At 48.0% G+C, this 21,145-nt stretch overlaps 1 protein-coding gene across 1 annotated transcript in view; it reads left to right on the top strand.

Moving 5' to 3' along the window:
• LOC132437672 (uncharacterized) overlaps positions 1-21,145 on the top strand; it is a 182,470-nt gene that overhangs the window by 20,321 nt on the left and 141,004 nt on the right. The window contains exons 2-8 of the mRNA XM_060031004.1: positions 6,608-6,679; positions 11,036-11,089; positions 12,604-12,764; positions 17,909-17,979; positions 19,796-19,961; positions 20,038-20,181; positions 20,828-20,999. Coding sequence (XP_059886987.1) covers positions 6,608-6,679; positions 11,036-11,089; positions 12,604-12,764; positions 17,909-17,979; positions 19,796-19,961; positions 20,038-20,181; positions 20,828-20,999 — 840 coding nt within the window. The remainder of the gene's footprint in view (positions 1-6,607; positions 6,680-11,035; positions 11,090-12,603; positions 12,765-17,908; positions 17,980-19,795; positions 19,962-20,037; positions 20,182-20,827; positions 21,000-21,145) is intronic.

Below are 21,145 nucleotides of genomic sequence, written 5' to 3'. Positions count from 1 at the left end.
AGGACTAATCAATGAATTTGGTAAAGTAGCAGGATACAAAATTAATGCACACAAATCTCTTGCATTCCTATACCTAATGATGAAAAATCTGAAAGAGAAATTAAGGAAACATTCCCATTTACCATTGCAACAAAAAGAATAAAATATCTAGGAATAAACCTACCTAAGGAGACAAAAGACCTGTATGCAGAACACTATAAGACACTGATGAAAGAAATTAAAGATGATACAAACAGATGGAGAGATATACCATGTTCTTGGATTGGAAGAATCTATATTGTGAAAATGACTGTACTACCCAAAGCAACCTACAGATTCAGTGCAATCCCTATCAAACTACCACTGGCATTTTTCACAGAACTAGAACAAAAAATTTCACAATTTATATGGAAACACGAAAGACCCCGAATAGCCAAAGCAATCTTGAGAAAGAAAAATGGAGCTGGAGGAATCAGGCGCCTGGCCTTCAGACTATACTACAAAGCTACAGTAATCAAGACAGTATGGTATTGGCACATAAACAGAAATATAGATCCATGGAACAGGATAGAAAGCCCAGAGATAAACCCATGCACATACAGTCACCTTATTTTTGATAAAGGAGGCAAGAATATACAATGGAGATATGACAGCCTCTTCAATAAGTGGTACTGGGAAAACTGGACAGCTACACGCAAAAGAATGAAATTAGAACACTCCCTAACACCATACACAAAAATAAACTCAAAATGGTTTAAAGACCTAAACGTAAGGCCAGACACTATAAAACTCTTAGAGGAAAACATAGGCAGAACACTCTATGACATAAATCACAGCAAGATCCTTTTTGACCCACCTCCTAGAGAAATGGAAATAAAAACAAAAATAAACAAATGGGACCTAATGAAACTTAAAAGTTTTTGCACAGCAAAGGAACCATACACAAGACTAAAAGACAACCCTCAGAATGGGAGAAAATATTTGTAAATGAAGCAACTGACAAAGGATTAACCTCCAAAATTTACAAGCAGCTCAATATCAAAAAAACAACCCAATCCAAAAATGGGCAGAAGACCTAAGTAGACATTTCTCCAAAGAAGATATACAGATTGCCAACAAACACATGAAAGGATGCTCAATGTCACTAATCATTAGAGAAATGCAAATCAAACCTACAATGAGGTATCACCTCACACCAGTCAGCATGGCCATAATCAAAAATCTAGAAACAATAAATGCTAGAGAGGGTGTGGAGAAAAGGGAACCCTCTTGCACTGTTGGTGGGAATGTAAATTGATACAGCCACTATGGAGAACAGTATGGAGGTTCCTTAAAACACTAAAAATAGAACTCCCATATGACCCAGCATTCGCACTACTGGGCATATACCCTGAGAAAACCATAATTCAAAAAGAGTCATGTACCACAGTGTTCATTGCAGCACTATTTACAATAGCCAGGACATGGAAGCAACCTAAGTGTCCATCGACAGATGAATGGATAAAGAAGATGTGGCACATATATACAATGGAATATTACTCAGTCATAAAAAGAAATGAAATTGAGTTATCTGTAGTGAGGTGGATGGACCTAGAGTCTGTCATACAGAGTGAAGTAAGTCAGAAAGAGAAAAACAAATACCATATGCTAACACATATATATGGAATCTAAAAAAAAAAAATTGGTTTGAAGAACCTAGGGGCAGCAGAGGAATAAAGATGCAGACGTAGAGAATGGACTTGAGGACACTGGGAGGGGGAAGGGTAAGCTGGGACAAAGAGAGAGTGGCATGGACTTATAAATACTACCAAATGTAAAATAGATAGTGGGAAGCAGCCGCATAGCACAGGGAGATCAGCTCGGTGCTTTGTGACCACCTAGAGTGGTGGGATAGGGAGGGTGGGAGGAAGGCGCAAGAGGGAGGAGATATGGGGATATATGTATATGTATGGCTGATTCACTTTGTTATAAAGCAAGAGGGAGGAGATATGGGGATATATGTATACGTCTGGCTGATTCACTTTGTTATAAAGCAGAAACTAACACACCATTATAAAGCCAATTATACTCCAATAAAGATGTTAAAAAAAAAAAAAGTATGGGCCAAAAACCTTAACAGACACTTCCCCAAGGAAGATACACAGATGGCAAATAAGCATATGAAAAGATGATCCACATCATATGTCAGCAGAGAAATGAAAACTAAAACAACCATGAATACCACTGCATACTTATTTAAGTGGCTGGGCTCTGAAGCTGACAACATCAAATGCCGGTGAGGATGGAGAACAACAGGAATTCTCATACATTGTTGACAGGAATGCAAAATGGTAAGACTACTTTGTTTTTTGTCTTTTGTGGCCAAGTTGCACAGCTTTCAGGATCTCAGTTCCCTGACCAGGGATTGAACCCAGGCCACGGCACTGAAAACCCAGAATTCTAAACACTAGGCCACCAGCCAACTCCTGGTACAGTTACTTTAGAATAGGGTTTAGTGGTTTCTTACAAAACTACTTATACTCTGACCACATGATCCAGCAATAGGGCTCCTTAGTATTTACCCAGATGAATTGAAAACTTATGTCCACACAAAAATCTCCACATGGATGTTTATAGCATCTTTATCTACAATTGTCAAAATTTAGAAGCAACCAAGATGTCTCTCCGTAGGTGAAATAAACTGTGGTACATCCAGACAAGGAAATATTATTCAGCTCTAAAGAGAAATGAGCTATCAAGCCATGAAAAGACACGGAGGAACTCTAAATGCATATTGCTACGTGAAAGACATCAATATGAGAAGGCTATGTACTGTGTGATTCCAATTATATGGCATTCTGGAAGAGGCAAAACTACAGAGGCAGTAAAGAGATCAGTGGTTGCCAGGGACTTGGGGAGGGAGGGATGCAGAGGCTGATTACAGAGGATTTTTAGGGCAGTGAAAATACTCTGTATGATACTATAATGGTAGATATATGTCATCATACATATCTCCAAACCCACAGAATGTACAACACCAAGGGTGAACCCTAAGGTAAACTCTGGACTTAGGGTGATGATGATGTGTCAGTGTAGGTTCATCAGTGGTAACAGATGTACAATACCATTCTGATGGGGGATGCTGACCACGGGGGAGGCTGTGCGTGCACGAGAGCACGGGGTATTTTGGAAATCTCTATGCCTTCCTGTCAATTTTGCCGTGAACCTAAAACTGCTCTGAAGAATAAGGTCTTACAAAATATGGCTGTAAGGACAAAATCTTCTGTGAAATCCTCTACCCATGTAAGAAGAGCTCACTGCGCCCCCTACTGGTCAGGTCTTCTCTGCCATGGGGTGTCTCTCGCGGCAAAATCAAGCGTCTTCTGATGGTTTAAAAAGAAGTCTTCTTATTTTTGGTAACTCTGACTTGGGTGTGATGGACCTTAGTTTATCCTCTGCCTTATTTCAGAAGTGGAAGCTCAGCCTCCAGTTGTCTGCCAACCCAATCCTGCAAATTCTTTCAAGGAGGAAGCAGGACCCAGTTTTCGTCGGAGGATGAAGAGGTGGGAAGGCTTGTCTAGGAGGATCTGATTGTGAATCAAGTCCTCGAGTCCCGGAGCTCCATCCTATCAGGGCATCAGATTTTTGTCCAGTAATCACAGACACGGGGAAGGGAGGCCAGAGATGCCCGGAGCCCTACCCCCGTCAACTCCGGTAGATCGGCAGACCCCGATGGTCATGAGAAGGGCCTGGGGGGAGGCGCCCCCCACCATGGTTCTGATTTTCCAGGCCTAGACTGTGATGTCGCTGTATTAACTGGGAAACACCACATGGAAGGTTGCATGGTTTTCTTTCAGATTCCTGACTGTGAAAGGAGAAGGAATCCAGACTTGTGGGCAGAGACCAGAGTCTCCAGGAGGAAGAGATGGAGGAAGTGATAACCGTTGAGCGAAGCTGCCTAAGTCAAAAGAACAGGGACTCTGGAGCAGCACTGGGTTTAAAATCCTCACAAGCTGTGTGACTTTGGGCAAGTGACTTAACCTCTCTGTGTCTCTTCTTTGTCTGTACAATGGGATGCTGCTAGTTCAACCTTGCAGATTGTTGTTAGTGGGGGCGGGCGGGCAGGCGGGGAGGTTTGACTGAATGAGTTGATATTCAGTGAGTGCTTTGCCCTGTACCCGTACAGTTTTGTTTTTTTTTTTTAATCTATTTATTTATTTATTTTTGGCTGTGTTGGGTCTTAGTTGTTGTGTGCAGGCTTTCTCTAGTTGCCACGAGCAGGGGCTACCCTTTGTTGTGGTGCGCGGGCTTCTCGTTGCGGTGGCTTCTCTTGTTGCGGAGCACAGGCTCTAGGTGCGAGGGTTTCAGTAGCTGTGACTCAAAGGCTCTAGAGCGCAGGCTCGGTAGTTGTGGTGGACAGGCTTAGTTGCTCCACGGCATGTGGGATCTTCCCCGGGCCAGGGCTCGAACCTGTGTCTCCTGCGTTGACAGGCGGATTCTTAACCACTGCGCCACCAGGGAAGCCCCCAGTTTTTTTTTAATTGAGATATATTTGACATATGACATTATGTGAGTTTAAGGCCTCGAACATATTAGTTTGATACATTTATATTGCAATACGGTTGCCATCGTAGCATTAGCTAACACCTCTCTTGCATCATATAATTATCACCTAGTGTTGGGAAAAATTCAGTCTAGTTTCTTAGCAAGTTCAATGTTTACAATACCATTTTGTTGTCTGTAATCACTGTACTGTGTATTAGGTCTCCAGGACTTATTTCTCTCCTAGTTGCAAGTATACAGTTTTCTAGTAACATTACTATCTATTCTTTGAAGTCCCGGGGAAATCTCTCCTTTGTAAATTGCTCCCAGTGACTCCCCACACAATAACCATTCCTTTCTAACCAGAGCTCTCCTTGGTACATTTCTTGTTTTTTTGCATGTGCATCTCATTTCCCTTCAAGAATTTTAGCTCCTCCAGGCCAGCCCTGTCAGATGTAGTTTTCTGCTTTTCCTCAAAGCATTTAGTAGCCCCCCAGAACACATCGAGGGCCCCCAGGCAGCTGTAAGCTGAAGGGCTGTTTGAATCTTCAGCCCTATGGGGGTTTCTGCGCTCAGCCAGTGAAGATGTTTGAGCTGGAGGATGGGAAGGTGAAATTACTGGTTTCAAAATATAAAAGAAAATGGCCCAAGTCTAAAAGCCTGATTAGGGAATTCCCCAGTGGTTCAGTGGTTAGGACTCAGTGCTTTCAATGCCAAGGGCCCGGGTTCAATCCCTGGTCAGGGAACTAAGATCCCACAAGCCACATGGCATGACCAAAAAAAAAAAAAAAAAAAAAAAAGACAAAGCATAATTATTTCCATAAGACATGATGTGTCAACCAGTCAAGTGGGTCTTAATTTAACTTTAACAAAATTACATCTAACTGTTAATTGAGGGATGAACGAACAAACAAATGTGGCTTATCCATTTGATGACACAATATTCAGCTATAAAAAGGAATGAAATACTGACACACACTACAGCATGGCTGAACCTAGAAAGCATGGTCTCACTGAAAGAAGCCAGACATGACGGGCCACGTATTGAATGATTCCATTTCTATGAAATGACCCAAAGAGGTAAATCCATGGAGACAGAAAGCAGAGCAGTGGTGACCAGGGACTGGGGTGACAGGAATGAGGAATGACTGCTTATGGGGGGTGGGATTATCTCTTACGGTGATGAAAATGTTCTAAAATTGGTTCTGGTGTTGGTTGCACAAGTCTGCGAATATACTAAAAACCATTGAATTGTGTACTTTAAATGGGAGAATTGTGTGATATATTATCTCAATAAAGTGGTTTATAAAAAAGCACACTTATTGTGGGAAGCAGGTACATAAGAGGAGGGGCTGGTCCACGAGGCCTGCAGGGGCTGACGGAGGTGGTGGCTGAGGAACTCTGCTGCCTGGAGCCTAAACACCAAAGGGTGCAGGTAGATGTGGGGCTTGGGATCACGTGTGAGAGGACCCCCGGCCTCCCAGAGGACTTGCGCCCCTTCTCTGCTGGTGGTCCTAATGTGTGCAGGAGGGAGGCCTTGGGCCTGAAGGATTGAAACACCCCTCAGCTGCTGAGAGCCGTTTCCGAGGTTGGGCTGGCCCTTCTCTTTGCTTCGTCCACCATGAGTGCTGGGAAAGACAAGCCCAAAATCAGACTTCAGAACTCGATAGTGGTGACGGTTGCACAATGCTGTGAATGTATTCAGCGCCACCAAATCGCCACTTTAAAATGGTTAAAATGGTAAATTTTATATCTATTAGACCACACACACAAAAAGGTAAACGATGCTATGTTGCCTTCTGCCCTGAGAGCGTCATTTCCAAGGCTTGAAGAGGCAAACCCTTTTTTTTCCCCCAGGCTGAAAAGGGATTTTCCCCCCTCACTGGTCAGAAGCCCCTCCCTCCCTCCCCGTGCTAAGAACTTTATTGGAGGCTCTTGACTGGCTGGGTCTTCGCCCTGGAAGCCACCTCCGCCCCTTCCCGTCCCCAACTCCTGTGCTGGGAGTGTGAATTGAAGCTAAGCCCTCCGCTTCGGGAAAGAAGGTTCCTTTCTGGGCTGCTCTGAGCCGCTCTGGAGAGAGAGGCTGGCTGTGTCTCCCTCGGGCCAGCGGCAGTGCCAGCGTCCATGGGGCTCCTTGGTCTGGTCCTGCTCTGGGTGCTGACGGCCGCGACTTCAGGGAGTAAGTAAAGCTGCTGCAATCCTATTCCTTCCGGGGTGGAATGGCGGCAGCCCAGATGCACTGGGGACAGTGTTTTTATAGCCAAATGTATGTTTACCTGTCCTTCTGCTGCCTCCGTTGGTTTTGCCTTTCATGGGGAAAAGGAGGGAGAGATTACAGGTGGATCCCTCATCTCTCACTCCCAACTTTCACCAACATCCTCTGGAAACTGAGACCAGATCTGAAATCCTGAGTGAGGAAATGCTGACTTCCAGGCTCCTGAGCCTGGGTGCAGGGATGCTTAGCTGTCTGCAGGGATACTAATGCTCCGATGCAGGGTAACAATGTGGAATGAACTTTACTTTGTTGTCTATTTACTGCAGGAAGGTACAGGACAGTGCTATCCATTAAAAATACAATGCAAGCCAATATGTAATTTAAAATTTTCAAGCAGCCACACTTAAAAAGTGTAAAAAAAAAAAGCAAGTGAAATTAATAATTATTGTACTTAACCCACTATATCTAAAATATCATTAGAAAATGTAATCTATATAAAAAGTATTAACAAGATGTATTTCCTGTTCCTTGAAACCCAGTGTGTACTTTATACTTAGAACATATTTCAGTTTGGATGCCAAATTTTCATTGCAAATACTTGATCTCTTTTTAGATTTCTTAAAATTTCAAGTTGAAAAAGTACTTTTGTATACTAAGTTGTTTCAAACATACTTAAAAGTTTTCCAATAACTGACTTGAGCACAGTTTTTAATTTAAATTTAATTAAAGGTTTCTTCATAACACCAGCCACATGTGAAATGTGGCTGGTGGCTACTGTCCCAGACAGTGCAGGTCCGATCACAGCTGTTTTACTCACTGTATTTTCACCTATTTGCCTCTCACACAGCTGGTGTTTAGTGAATCTTGTGCTGGCTGGATATATACATGAACGGGGATCACAACTGACACCTGAGAAAGCTGAAATGAGACTTGATTTCATTTCTGCAATGAGATGACATCAATTTCAATCCATTTCAGATCTCTCCCTAGAGGTGATGGAAAGATTTATTACCTCCCAGTACTCACTGTTTTTCCCTTCTTGGTTGATTTATTTAGTAGGATCATCGAATGGTCTTTGTTTTTCTGAAACCTTTTTTAAACTTGAGATATGTCTTTTTGAGTGCTTGAGAAATGGAGGGGAAACAGACTTGGTTCGAGCAGAACGCTCTGAGAACACACTTTACTCCTGGGAGCTCGTGTTGGACCTGGGCTTGTAGGCATCACTGCCCTCGCATAGCAGGGCTGAAAAGCAGATGTAGAGGTTCGGTGGAGCAAAGAAGCCAGAAGGCTGGGTCTGTGCACAACTGGGAGTTTAAAGATTATGCACACACATGTTCAATCTGACGCCCAGGGTCCAAGTGATCAGAGTTGAAAGAAAGTTGAAAGGAGACTGATTGACTGAAATGTCTTTGAAATGTGATTTTAGCTATTGATATTCTACTTTAATGCAAAGAGCATTTTGTTGGATGAGCCAAAACATTCAGGGGGGGAAAAAGCCCTGCCAAATACCCTAACATGTTCTATTATTTCAAAGGGTTTAAATGGAATGGTATAAAATGCACTTTCCCCCCATTCTGGGCAAGTGTATTTTTCTTGAGGGATTAAACAGGGTGGTATGTGTAATGATTACCAGTTGAGGCACAGTGGGGTGGTTTTGAGGATAGAAATGGTATTATTGGAACGTCATTGTATGAAAGTGCCTGCAGATGGACCCCTGGCTAAGGCTGTTCTGGAAGGGTATGGGTGATGCCCAGGAAATGCCCAGGCGTGTGGTTGGAAGGAAGGACAGATGAGGAGTTGACAGGCGGAAATGGGGAGGCTTTCAGGTGACGTTGGGACAGGCAGATGGAGAGATGCTGACCCTTCCCAGGCAGGAGGTCTGAGGATCCCCTGCAGAGTGTCCTCAGCAGCCTGAGGAGGTCCCTGGCCGTTCTGTTCATACTCTGGTTGTTCTGCAGCTTAGACGGTGGCTAAATGAGGTATTACGAGATCTGCTGGGGAGCCAAACTAGATAAGCGTCCTTTATTGCTGTAGCCTCTGGGTCTTGCCTTTGTTGGTTCACCTGTTCCTTTATTCACTCACTCATTCCTTCATGATAATGTAGTGGTTAAGGCTGTGGACTCAGGGTGCCTGGGTTGAAATGCTGGCTCCCCTCCTAACTGTATGCTCTCAGTCTCTATGCCTCAGTGTCTTTATCTGTAAAATGGGAGTAATAATTGCCCTTACCTCAGGGGACTCTCAGGAGATTGAAGGCGTTTAATGTATAAATTGCTTGGAACAGTGCTTGGCCCACGGTAACTGCTGTGCAAGTGTTAGTTGTATTCATTCATTTAATCATTCCAGTCTGTCCTGGGGATCAGGAGCTGGGGGATACAGTTTTGACAAATGTGACCAAAATAATGAAATCATTAAAGTTTCACAAGCCTTATGAAGAGAATAGGATGCTAAGATAGACTACCAGGTCTGTATCAGAGATAGACACTGAGAGGTGAGGTCAGGGAGAGATGTTTTATTGATTGATTGATTGATTGACTGATTTGGCTGTGCTGTGTCTTAGTTGAGGCATGTGGGATCTTTAGTTGTGGCATACGGGATTTAGTTCCCTGACCAGGGATCGAACCCAGGCCCCCTGCACTGGGAGTGCGGGTCTTAGCCACTGGACCACCAGGGAAGTCGCTGGGGAGAGATGTTTATGCTGAGGCCTGAAGGAGCCTAGGATGTGAGAGCAGGTGGAAGAGTGTTGAGGCCAGAAGGAACAGCATGTGCAAAGGCCTTGAGCTGGAGAAGGACCAGCATGGCTGGAGGTCAGGAGTGGGGGTGAGATGTGGCCAGAGGGGCAGACAGAGGCCAGCTCTCATGGGAAGGCTTTTATTATGAGTGCATATGGGTTGGGGTGGGTGGGGTGAGAGACTTAGGGGCTGTTAAGCAGGGAGTGATGTGACTGGATTTAGACTTTTAAAACATGACTAACTGTGGGGGATGAACCGTAGACATGGGGGATAGTTAGGAGGCTGCTGCAGTTGTCTAGGTGAGAGAAGATGTGGCTTTGCCTAGAGTGATGGTGATGGAGATGGAGAGAGAGAAGGATGGAGGGAGGGAGGGAGGAATGAATAGAGGGGGGGATGGATGGGTAGATGGAGGGAGGGAGGGGTAGATGGATGGAGGGAGGGAGGGAGGAATGAATAGGGGGGGATGGATGGGTAGATGGAGGGAGGGAGGGGTAGATGGATGGAGGAAGGGAGGGAGGAATGAATAGAGGGGGGATGGATGGGTAGATGGAGGGAGGGAGGGAGGGGTAGATGGATGGAGGGAGGGAGGGAGAAATGAATGGGGGGGATGGATGGGTAGATGGAGGGAGGGAGGGGTAGGTGGAGGGAGGGAGGGAGGAATGAATAGAGGGGGGATGGATGGGTAGATGGAGGGAGGGAGGGGTAGATGGATGGAGGAAGGGAGGGAGGAATGAATAGAGGGGGGGATGGATGGGTAGGTGGAGGGAGGGAGGGATGAATAGAGGGGGGATGGAGGGAAGGAGGGGGAATGGATGGAGGGAGGGAGGGGTAGATGGATGGAGGGAGGGAGGAATGAATGGGGGGATGGATGGGTAGGTGGAGGGAAGGAGGGAGGAATGAATGGGGGGGATGGATGGGTAGATGGGGGGATGGATGGGTAGATGGAGGGAGGGAGGGGGGTAGATGGATGGAGGGAGGGAGGAATGAATAGAGGGGGGATGGAGGGAGGGAGGGAGGGATGAATAGAGGGGGGATGGATGGGTAGGTGGAGGCAGGGGGATGGATGGAGGGAGGGAGGGAGGGATGAATAGAGGAGGGATGGATGGGTAGGTGGAGGGAGGGGGGATGGAGGGAGGGAGGGAGGGATGAATAGAGGGGGATGGATGGGTAGGTGGAGGGAGGGGGGATGGATGGAGGGAGGGATGAATAGAGGGGGGATGGATGGGTAGGTGGAGGGAGGGGGGATGGATGGAGGGAGGCCTGATGGAATTGGCACCACTTGCTGGCACATGGGACTTGGGGTGATGATAAGGGAAAAGAGGGGAAGCACACACGACTCCCAGGTACCAGCTCTAGCAATGGGATGACGGTGATGCCAGTGCCCAAGATGGGGAAGAGCAGGGTGGGGACGGGGCAGGGAGTCACTCCCAGCCCCACGAGAGAGAGGAGAGCTGGAATTATCTCTTTTTGTCCCCTTGGCCCCCGGACCCTTAAATGTCCTCTTTCAAGAGCAGGTCAGCAGCCCACGGGGTGGGGCGGTCGCGAGCCTCCTCCTGACCTTGCCCTGCTTCCATCTGATTTGTGATTTCAGAAATTCCAGACTCGCCGGTGGAGCAGGCGGCCTCCTGCATGACTTCATGCTCAGGTGAGCAAGTCTCTCTGGAGACCTTATCACACTTCTGGTGACCCTGAACCTGAGACAGGGCCAGTAGGTGGTTGGGGAGGCGAAGCTGACCACTGCCAGGTGTGATTAGGGACAACCCCAGAGGGCCTTGGCCACATTCCCAGGGAGGCCATTTGGGAGGAGCAAGACCCGTTCTGCAAAGGCCACCAAGTCACCAGCATTTAGAGAAGCAAATAGCACCCTCAGCTTAAAATGGCCTTAAGCCATCCCAGCCCTAAGGCCCCTGGGCTTTTTCCTCATACCTTGTGGTCTCCAGGTGGAGTAAAAGACTTCAGCCAAGTGATTCTGTTTGCATCTCGGGGTAGAGTAGATTAGAGAAACTTGGGGCAAATTGTTTGGAAAGAAGCGTTTTGGGAATGTGTGAGATGTGGTTATATTTGAGCACAAAGAAATTAACATGAATATGTTAATTCAATTCCAAGCCCAGGAAAAGGGTGAGGTGTCATAATTAGTAATTTAATAGTATTTTGCAATTGGTCCGCTGGTCTAAATAGAAGGTTCAAGAATCATAGACTCTGATAAACCATAATGGAAAAGAATATGTAAAAATGTCTGTATGTGTATAACCAAGTCACTTTGCTGTACAGCAGAGATTGGCACATTGTAAATCAACTAGATTTCATTAAAAAAATAAAGAAGGGAGGGAGGGAAGGAGGGAGGGAAGGGAGGGAAGGGAGGGAGGGAGGGAGGAAGGAAGGAAGGAAGACAACTGCTCCTTAGATCTGATCTTCCCCAGAGCACCTACTTCACCTCCCCAATACCTCCAGACTGTCCAGCCCTACAGCTCTGTTTTCTGTAAAGATCAGGATAATCTCTCCAACCCACCTCCTGCCCCCACTGATAACCACCAAGGCAGTAGGTGAGGAATCAGACTGCCAAGGTTTGGATCTCAGCTGTGCAACCTTGGGTAAGTTAGTTAACCTCTCTTAGCCTTGGTTTCCAACTCTGTAAAATGGAGAAAATAAGAGTGCCCACCTCAGAGTTGTTATGAGGCTTCCATAAGTTAATATAAAATAGATCAGTGGTTCTCAACAAGGATGATTGTATCTCCCAGGGACATTTTGCAAATTCTGGAGACATTTTTGCTTGTCACAACTGGGATGTGCTACTGGCATCCAGGGGGTAGAGGCTGGAGATGCCCCTAAACATCCTGCAGTGCACAGCAGAATTATACGGCCCAAAATATTAATACTGCCGAGGCTGGAAAACCCTGATGTGTGTAAAGCTCTCAGAAGAGGGCCTAGAACATGAAACACTGGGTAACATTTACTAAGCACTTATTGTTATTATCTTTATTTTCTCCTTCACTCTCTTGGGGTCTGCAGCCACCCAGCCTTCCCCTGAGCTGGGAGCAGGCAGCTCATAGACCAAAGGAGAGAGGGAGGTGGCAGTAAGGATGGCTAGGTAGTCCAGGTGGAGTTGAGTCTCAAAAGGTTTTGGATTGTCAAGGTGACACTGCGTCCTCTGCCCTCCAGGTTCAGCTGATCCCCACCTCCCCCTGGGCACCAGATACACCTATCACTTTTCCACCAACACCAGCACCAGCCTGCAGGGGGCCCAGGAGGAAGGGAGTGGCCTTGGTCTCCAAGGCTTGGTCACCCTTGATGTGCTTGGCCCCTGCCAGATGGCTTTACGGGTGAGTATCTTTGGGTAACCAGGAGGTCACATTGACATGGGGGACGGCCAAGGGGAAGCCACAGTCCCCTGAAATTTCCCATTTGTCTGATAAATGGAGAGGAGCTTTCTGAGGAATCTCAAATTCAGCGAGTGGGGGCTCTAGAGTAACATGAGAACGTGGTGTCATTTTGGTTGGAGGAGGTACCATGGTAGGTCCAGTGGGGGGAGGAGTGGGGGTTAAAGAAGGAGTGAAGGGTATTTCTTGGAGCAAGTAGAGCCACAGGATGGGGACAGGCTGTGTCCTTGGGAGGACTGAGAGTCACAACTGGGGAAGCTGCAAGTCCCAGGGGTGAGCAAAGTCAGAGCAAGTTAAGGTCTTGTAGACAAAGGAGCAGACTAGGGTGGACACCGAAGACCTGGTTGGGGCCTCCAGGCCTCCCCTGGGTTCCTTTGTATAGGCACACCTCGGAGATACTACAGGTTCGGTTCCAGGCCACTGAAACGAAGCAAATATTGAAATAAGGCAAGTTACACAAGTTTTTTGGTTTCCCAGTGCATATCAAAGCTATGTTCACACTATACTGTAGTCTGTTAAGTATGCAATAGCATGATGTCTAAAGAAAGTACATGCCTTAAATAAAAAGTATCTTATTGCTAAAAAAATGCTAATTATCATCTGAGCCATCAGTGAGTTGTGCTATCTAATAGTAACATTAAAGATCACTTACACAGCTCATGCTAACAAAATAATAATGAAAAAGTTTGAAATCTTTTTAAAATTACTAAAATGTGACACAGAGACAAAATGAGCAAATGTTCTTGGAAAAAGTTGTGTTGATAGATTTGCTTGATGCAACCTTCAGTTTGTACAATAAAAAATGCAATATTGGGCTTCCCTGGTGGCGCAGTGGTTGAGAGTCCACCTGCCAATGCAGGGGACACGGGTTCGTGCCCCAGTCCGGGAAGATCCCACATGCCGTGGAGTGGCTAAGCCCGTGAGCCATGGCCGCTGAGCCTGTGCGTCTGGAGCCTGTGCTCCGCAACGGGAGAGGCCACAACAGTGAGAGGCCCGTGTACCGCAAAAAAAAAAAAAAAAAAAAAAAAAAGCAATATCTGGGAAGCATGATAAAACGAGGTATGCCTATACTGGGCAGTGGTGGTGTTAGTACTGGCTTCAGTCAAGGTGGAATTATGAGCTAGATTCTCTTGGTGGTTGTAGGTTTCTTTTTCATCAAGATTTTCCTGAAGTTCCTCCATGTTCTTGCAAGTGGAAATGCCTGCCCATTCTTCTCTGTCCCCTTTCTGATGACTCTCATGTGTTTCCTGGACAAACCCTCCCACCCTGCCTAAATGGTCTCTTAGTTTTCATTAAAGTCTTATGTCCTACTTGGGAAGCGTTTTTGAACTGGCTGGAGCACTTGCTGACAAGAGTTTCTCAAAACTGCTTTGGGGGATTCCCTGGCTGTCCAGTGGTTAGGACTTGGCACTTTCATTGCCAGGGCTGGTTGGGGAACTAAGATCCTGCAAGCCAGGCGGCGCATGGCAAACAAACAAACAAACAAAAAACAAACCCCAAACTCTTTTGTTATGTTTCATGTAGACCTCCGGATGGGGTCTTTTATGGGGTGGCTCTGAGCTGCCTCTGAATTCTTAAACTATCCAAAATGTTAGTCCTGGTCAGAGCTGCTACTTTACTAGTCTTTGCTGTCCTTTAATGTCTATCAAAACACTAGTAGTTGTTTTTTCTGCAGGGCCAGTTTTCACAAGGTAAATTGTGTACTGAGGTTTTAATTGGTTGTTTGCTTTGTTTTTAGCATTAATAAAATTGATAATGTCTAATGTTGGCAAGGGTAGAAAGAATTGGCTCATTTCAAAGATTTGTGGCACAGGGACTACACTGGCAGTCCAGTGGTTAGGACTCCGCGCTTCCACTGCAGGGAGCACGGGTCCAATCCCTGGTCGAGGTATTAAGATCCCACAAGCCACGTGGCACAGCCAAAACAAAAAACAAAAAAATCTATTTGTGGCATAAATGGAAAATTTACAGCCACTCAGGATGCAATCAATTAAATATATTTTTGAGGGAAAAGGGTGAAAATAAGTATTGAGAACAATGAATTTCACTGATTAAACACTCCTCTGTAGCCACCCCCAGATCACGAACCCCCCATAACCTCCCTCATTCTCTCTTCCAGTCACTTCTGCCAAAGGCTCTCCTGAGTTCTAGCACCATAGATTAGTTTTGCCTGCCTTTGAACTTCTCTTTAAATATTTATTTAGGCTGCGGCCGGGTCTTAATTGTGGCATGTGGGCTTCTTAGTTACGGCATGTGGACTCTTAGTTGCAGCATGCAGGCTTCTTAGTTATGGCACGTGTGGTCCAGTTCCCCGACCAGGGATCGAACCTGGGCCCCCTGCATTGGGAGCTCAGAGTCCTACTCACTGGACCACCCGGCAAGTCCCTGAACTTCTCTTTAATGGAATCATACAGGATGTTCTCTTTAATGGAATCATTCAGGATGTTCTCTTTAATGGAATCATACAGGATGTTCTCTTTTGTGCCTGGCTGCTTTTTATTTTGATTAAAAAAAAATTTTTTTTATTGGGGTAAAATGTACATAACATAAACTTTACCATTTTAACCATTTCAAGTGTACAATTCAGTAGCAATAAGTATATTCCTAATGTTGTGTAACCATCACCACTCTCCGTATCCAGAACATTTCATCATCCTAAACAGAAGCACTGTACCCCTTAAACACTAACTCCCCTTTTCTCCTTCTCACAGCCCCTGGTAACCTCTATTCTACTTTCTGTCCCTATGAATTTGCCGATTCCAGATGTCTCATGTAAGTGCAGTCACTTATCACAAACAACTCACGATCAACCTGTGACCGTTTGTGTCTGGCTTCTTTCACCTTTTATAAGGTCTTCAAGGTTCATCCACATTGTAGCATGTAGCAGAATGTCATTACCCCCCCCCCCTTTTTTTAATATGATACTTCCCAGCTTTGTTTCTTTTTAAATATTTATTTATTTATTTTGGCCACGCCGGGTCTTTGTTGCAGCATGCGGCCTTCTTCGTTGTGGCATGTGAACTCTTAGTTGCAGCATGCATGTGGGATCTAGTTCCCCGACCAGGGACAGAACCTGGGCCCCCTGAATTGGGAGTGTGGAGTCTTAACCACTGGACCACCAGGGAAGTCGCCCCCACCTTTATTTTTAAAATATGTTGGTGTTGTATTTTAATTCAAAGTGTATATTTTTATTTTTAAAAATTTTTTGGCCACACCACACGGTATGTAGGATCTTAGTTCCCCGACCAGGGATCGAACCCATGCCCCTGCATTGGGAGCATGGAGTCTTGACCGCTGGACTGCCAGGGAAGTCCCCAGGACTTCATTCCCTTTTAAAAAATTAGTTTTTATTTTTTTATTGTAAAAACCCTATAAAGTTTACCTTGTTTTCATATTTATTTATTTATGTATTTATTTGGTTGCATCGGGTCTTAGTTGTGGCAGGCAAGCTCCTTAGTTGTGGCTCACAGCCTCCTTATTTGCAGCTCTCTGACTTCTTAGTTGCAGTACATGGGCTCCTTAGTTGTGGCAGGTGAGCTCCTTAGTTGTGGCTTGAGGGCTCCTTAGTTGTGGCTTGCTGTCTCCTTAGTTGCGGCACGCGGGCTCCTTAGTTGCGGCATGCGAACTCTTAGTAGCGGCATGCATGTGGGATCTAGTTCCAGGATCAGGGATAGAACCCGGGCCCCCTGCATTGGGAGCGTGGAGTCTTAACCACTGCACCACCAGGGAAATCCCAATTTACCCTTTTTTTTTTTTTTTTTTTTGCGGTACGCGGGCCTCTCCCGCTGCCGAGCACAGGCTCCGGACGCGCAGGCTCAGCGGCCATGGCTCACGGGCCCAGCCGCTCCGCGGCATGTGGGGTCTTCACAAACCCGTGTCCCCTGCATCGGCAGGCGGACTCTCAACTACTGCGCCACCAGGGAAGCCCCAGTTTACCCTTTTAAAGTGTGCAGTTAAGTAGTTTTTTTTAAAAAAAAAATCTCTCTCCTGTCTCTACTAAACTTATATGCTTTAAAAATACAGTTATTATGGATAGCTTTCAAGCAAGTGGTCAGACATAATTGGTATTGGTAACGTGGCCGAGGGATTCATTGTCCTGGACCACATCTCAATGTCAAGTGGAACTGTATTTCACCCTAAGATTTCAAGCCTGGGTTACTGGGGAGGTGACAGACCCTCTGTCGGGGGAGGGGAGCTGGTGTTGAGGAGACAGGGGAATTAGGTTTTAGATAAGATGAATGAGGACTAGTTACTTTGAAAAAGTGAAATCACGGGGCAGTGAAACCATGTGATACTATAACGGTGGATACGTGTCATCATACATTTGTCCAAACCCGTAGAATGTATGATACCAAGGAACCCATATGTATACTACGGACTCTGGGTGATAATGACGTGTCAGTGTAAGTTCATCAGTTGTAACAAATGTTCCACGCTGGTGGGGATGTTGATACTGGGGAGGCTGTGCATATTTGGGGGCAGGGAGTATACGGGAAATCTCCGTACCTTCCCCGCAATGTTGCTATGAACCTAAAACTGCTCTCAAAATACTCTAATTAAAAAAAAAATGAAACCAGTCAGGTTAGGGGTGCAGGTTTTAGAGGTGATTTTATTCATCTTTAGAGAGCCCATCTTTTGCAGTAAGTACACACACGCACACTCACCCTCCCAAACACACACGTGCAACCATGGTGGTACTGGGACATCCAAGTCTTTTATTCAAGATGACAACGCTTTTTTTTTGGTTTGCTTTGCAATCCTAACTTAGTTTTGTTTATACCGTGGAGCCATATGAATCTCTCACTCAAAGTTCCAGGGCCTTTTGGGGCAAAACGAGAAGCTAAGGAGAACTTTCTGTACATTGAGTGGGGAGCAGAGGTGCCTGGCTATTTAAATTATTTATCCCTAGAGACATTCGGCATCTACCAGCCCGACACTAGACTCTTCTGCTCAAGGGATGGATCTCTCTGCCTAACCCTCCACATGGGTCATGCTGGGTCCCAGAACTACTTTAGGTGGTGCCGGTGCTGGTGCGGGCCTGGAATTCCCCAGGAGAGGTCACCAGCTCTCCGTGCTTTCTGCTTCAGCTCCAACACTTCCAGGTGACATCCATCCTGGGGTCCAAGGTGGAAGTTCTGAAGGAGTCAGAGAGTTTGAGGTAAGACGCTGGGCCTTGCTCCCGATGGGGCTGGATATGTGAGCCCTGCTCCCTCTTTCAACGGCCGCCGGGCACTGGGTGCACCAAATTATATTGGAAGCACCCGATTCAGGTGACCCTGCTGCAGCAGAAAGAGGCTGTCTCGGACTGAAGTTCAAAGAGGGTTCCACCTTTGTTTTGACCGTGTAAACTCCCAGACCAGACCATTGATGAGGACCATTGTGAGCTGTCGTGATGTGGGAGCCTTGAATGAGTCCACATTGCCTCAGGCGGCCTTCCCTCATCTGGTGGAAGGAACTCGCCCCATATTTTCCTGGCTGTCACGCCCAGCGTGTCCAGATTTTGTGTCTGCCCAGCACCCTCTGGCCTTCATCCTTAAGAACATTCTGGAAGACACTGGGCACCCATTGAGGTTTGCCCTTCTCCTTCCCCACCCCCGCTAAGATGGGGGTTTTCCTGGAGACCCATAGCTTCTCCCTTCCCAAGCCAAGCTCCCCTTTGTGACCCAGCCAAGCCTGGAATTCTCCCTGGGCTGTGTTTCCCAGGGCTCCCGGCAGCGGCTTCAGTGGCCTCAAAGCTCAGTCCAGCCACCAGCCTGAGGACAAGCCCATCTCCACAGATTCCTCTTCCTTTTTTATTGCAAATTCATTTGTTGAAAAAATAAAGCCTTTGTGTGGGCATACAGGCATGGGGGATGCCGCTGTGGGGGCAGATGGAGCCCTACTGAAAAGCTTAGGGTGGTCTTCTCGGAGGGGACAGCCTGGGCTATTGTCCCTGGACGCCTCATCAGAAATGCGAGTGGGCAGGGCTGTCAGCTCCTGAGAGACCAGACTGACACTAGCTATTCTGGAAGGGGCGGGCGCCATTAGCATTTCTCTAGCCTGAGGCCTGAGGCCCTGGGGGCTGCCTCCAGTGGGGGTAGGGTTGGGGGCCCCAGACTCCACTGGGAGCTGCAGAGGGGGTGGTAGCCTCCCCTGGGAGGTTCAATAGGGCCACTTTTATCCCTCAAGATTCTGCTTGCTGGCTAGCTGGTGGGGTTTGGGGTTTTAGCAGTTTCCCCTTTATCGTGGGCACCTCTCTCTTCCACCTCCATCCACTGTCCACAAAGGTGGGCACTCCCCCAGCCCTCACCCCCGCCCTGCCCCATCCCCTCCCTCACCAGGCCATACCAGACGCCGCCCGGCTTGCATACCTCCTTGTTGTCAGGCTAGGGGTGGCGGGAAGAGAGTATTGGCCTGAACTCTGGTCCCAGCTCCTCGCAGACTGGCTGTGTGATCGCCTCCAGTAGCTCCCTCCACCCCATTTCCTCCTCTGTACAGTACTGGAGTCTCAGACACTTCCAGCTCAGGGTTCCTGAGACCTGTGACTGAGCCATCCTGCCCGGGTTAGAATCCCAGCTGTGGCCCCGAGCACTCTGCGCCTTAAGCTTCCTCATATACAGCGTGAGTGGGGGCTGCTTCCTCCCTGGTGAGCTGGGAGAATGAGAAGCTTTGCAATGCAGGATGCCCTTGGAAGCTCAGCTTTTTGTTTATTCAAGCTGGGTTGACACAGGTACATTTCGTCCAAGTGGCCGCAAGGTTGGGAGCAGCTTGGAGCAGAGAGTTGGCTGCCTCCTGTGTTGTTGAGAAGTAGCTGGAGAGCTGAGCTGAGGAGGGGAAGCGAGACCATTTGGGGCTATATGGGGGTACCTGGGTGCTTCCCATGGGACTGACCTATGGGGTGGTGCGCAGGAGGGTCAGGGATGTTCTGGCCCTGTTGCGGAAGAGGTGGCCTGGGACGTTGGAGGGGTCCCCCTGACGCCTGGTCCCCCGCGCAGTGCCGCTCTGGGCCGCGTGCCGCTGCGCTTCGTCCTGCAGGCAGGGCGCGTGGCACGCCTGTGTCCTGGCCACCCCGAGCCGCGCTGGACGCTGAACGTGAAGCGCGCTGTGCTGAGCCTCCTGCAGGGTCGCCCGGGCACCCGCAGCCCCCAGACCGTCGAGGAGGTGAGGTTCGAGCCTGGAGGGGGTGGGTGGTCGAGTGAGGGGGGAGCAGGGAGCTGACTGGGGCCCGCTTGCCCAGGAGGATATCCTGGGCAGGTGTCCCACCATGTACCAGCAACGCGGAACCAGGCTGCACAAGACCAAGGACCTGGCGCGATGCTCCCTGCGCAGGGTGCGCGCCTCCCTGCGCTCCCAGGCCCTGCCCGCAGCGGAGGTGAGTACTGTGCCCGAGACCCTCCCATCCTTTTTGCAGTGCCGCCTTCTTTCCCCTCCTCCCTCCTTAGCCCCCCTCCCTCCTTAGCCCCCCTCCCTTTTCTCTTTATTCTCTGCTCCCCTCCCCCCTCCATCTCTCAGCCCTTCTGCCCACCACCCTGCTCCCCTCCCGCTGCTTCTGTCCTTTCCCTTCCCCCCACTTCTTCTCTCATCCTCCTCTCCCTCCACCCCTCGCCCTACCCCCTCTTCTCCCCTCCTCTTCTCCTCTCCTCCTCTTGGGTCCATAGCTCCCTGCAGGTGAAAGTGTTGTGTAAATAGTAAGCAACTGTATAAGGATAAGGGATGATCACTGCTAACACGATGATACAAAGCCTCAGCATCTAGAGGCTGATGCAGGACTGCAGACTCTGGTGGTGTTATTCATTTTCCAGCTGAGGCTTTATCGTTCCTCTCCTTGGGGTTACTGCTTACTGCACGTTCTTGCTTTTCTTGACCTTCCTCCTCTCTCTATGGGGAGGGGGGGTGCTGAAGCTCCCCCGCAGTGGGCTCCCCCCCAGCCTTGGCCCTTGCTGCCGGTTTCAGGGGCCCCGGGGGGGGGTTCCCTCACTGCCAAGGCCTGGCCTGAGCCTCCGCCTCTTCCCCCCACGGTCCAGGAGGCCTTCCGCCTGACCTGTGTCCAGAGTTTCCAGGCCGGAGTGCTGGGGGAGGCGTCCTGCATGGAGCTGGCCACCGTGGGGCCCCTCTCCGGGGAGGCGAGTGCTGTGCAGATGCGGACCCTTTCCTCGCTCACCCTGCTGTATGAGACGCCCCAGGACCCGGCTGTCGCAGGTGAATGAGGCGGGGAAAAGGAACCTTAGTTGAGCCTCACAGCCTCCCCTGGCCAGAGGGACTCAAGCAAACCTAGGCTCCATCCCTCTGTCCCTGTCTGGACACTCTTGAACTGTTTCTGAAAGTGGCCATCGTCAGGAGAGGGA

This window comes from Delphinus delphis, chromosome 15, assembly GCF_949987515.2.
Source record: "Delphinus delphis chromosome 15, mDelDel1.2, whole genome shotgun sequence".
Lineage (NCBI taxonomy): Eukaryota > Metazoa > Chordata > Mammalia > Artiodactyla > Delphinidae > Delphinus > Delphinus delphis.
The sequence above is the reverse complement of the archived record's forward strand: the minus strand, read 5'-3'. Positions and strand labels throughout refer to the sequence as shown.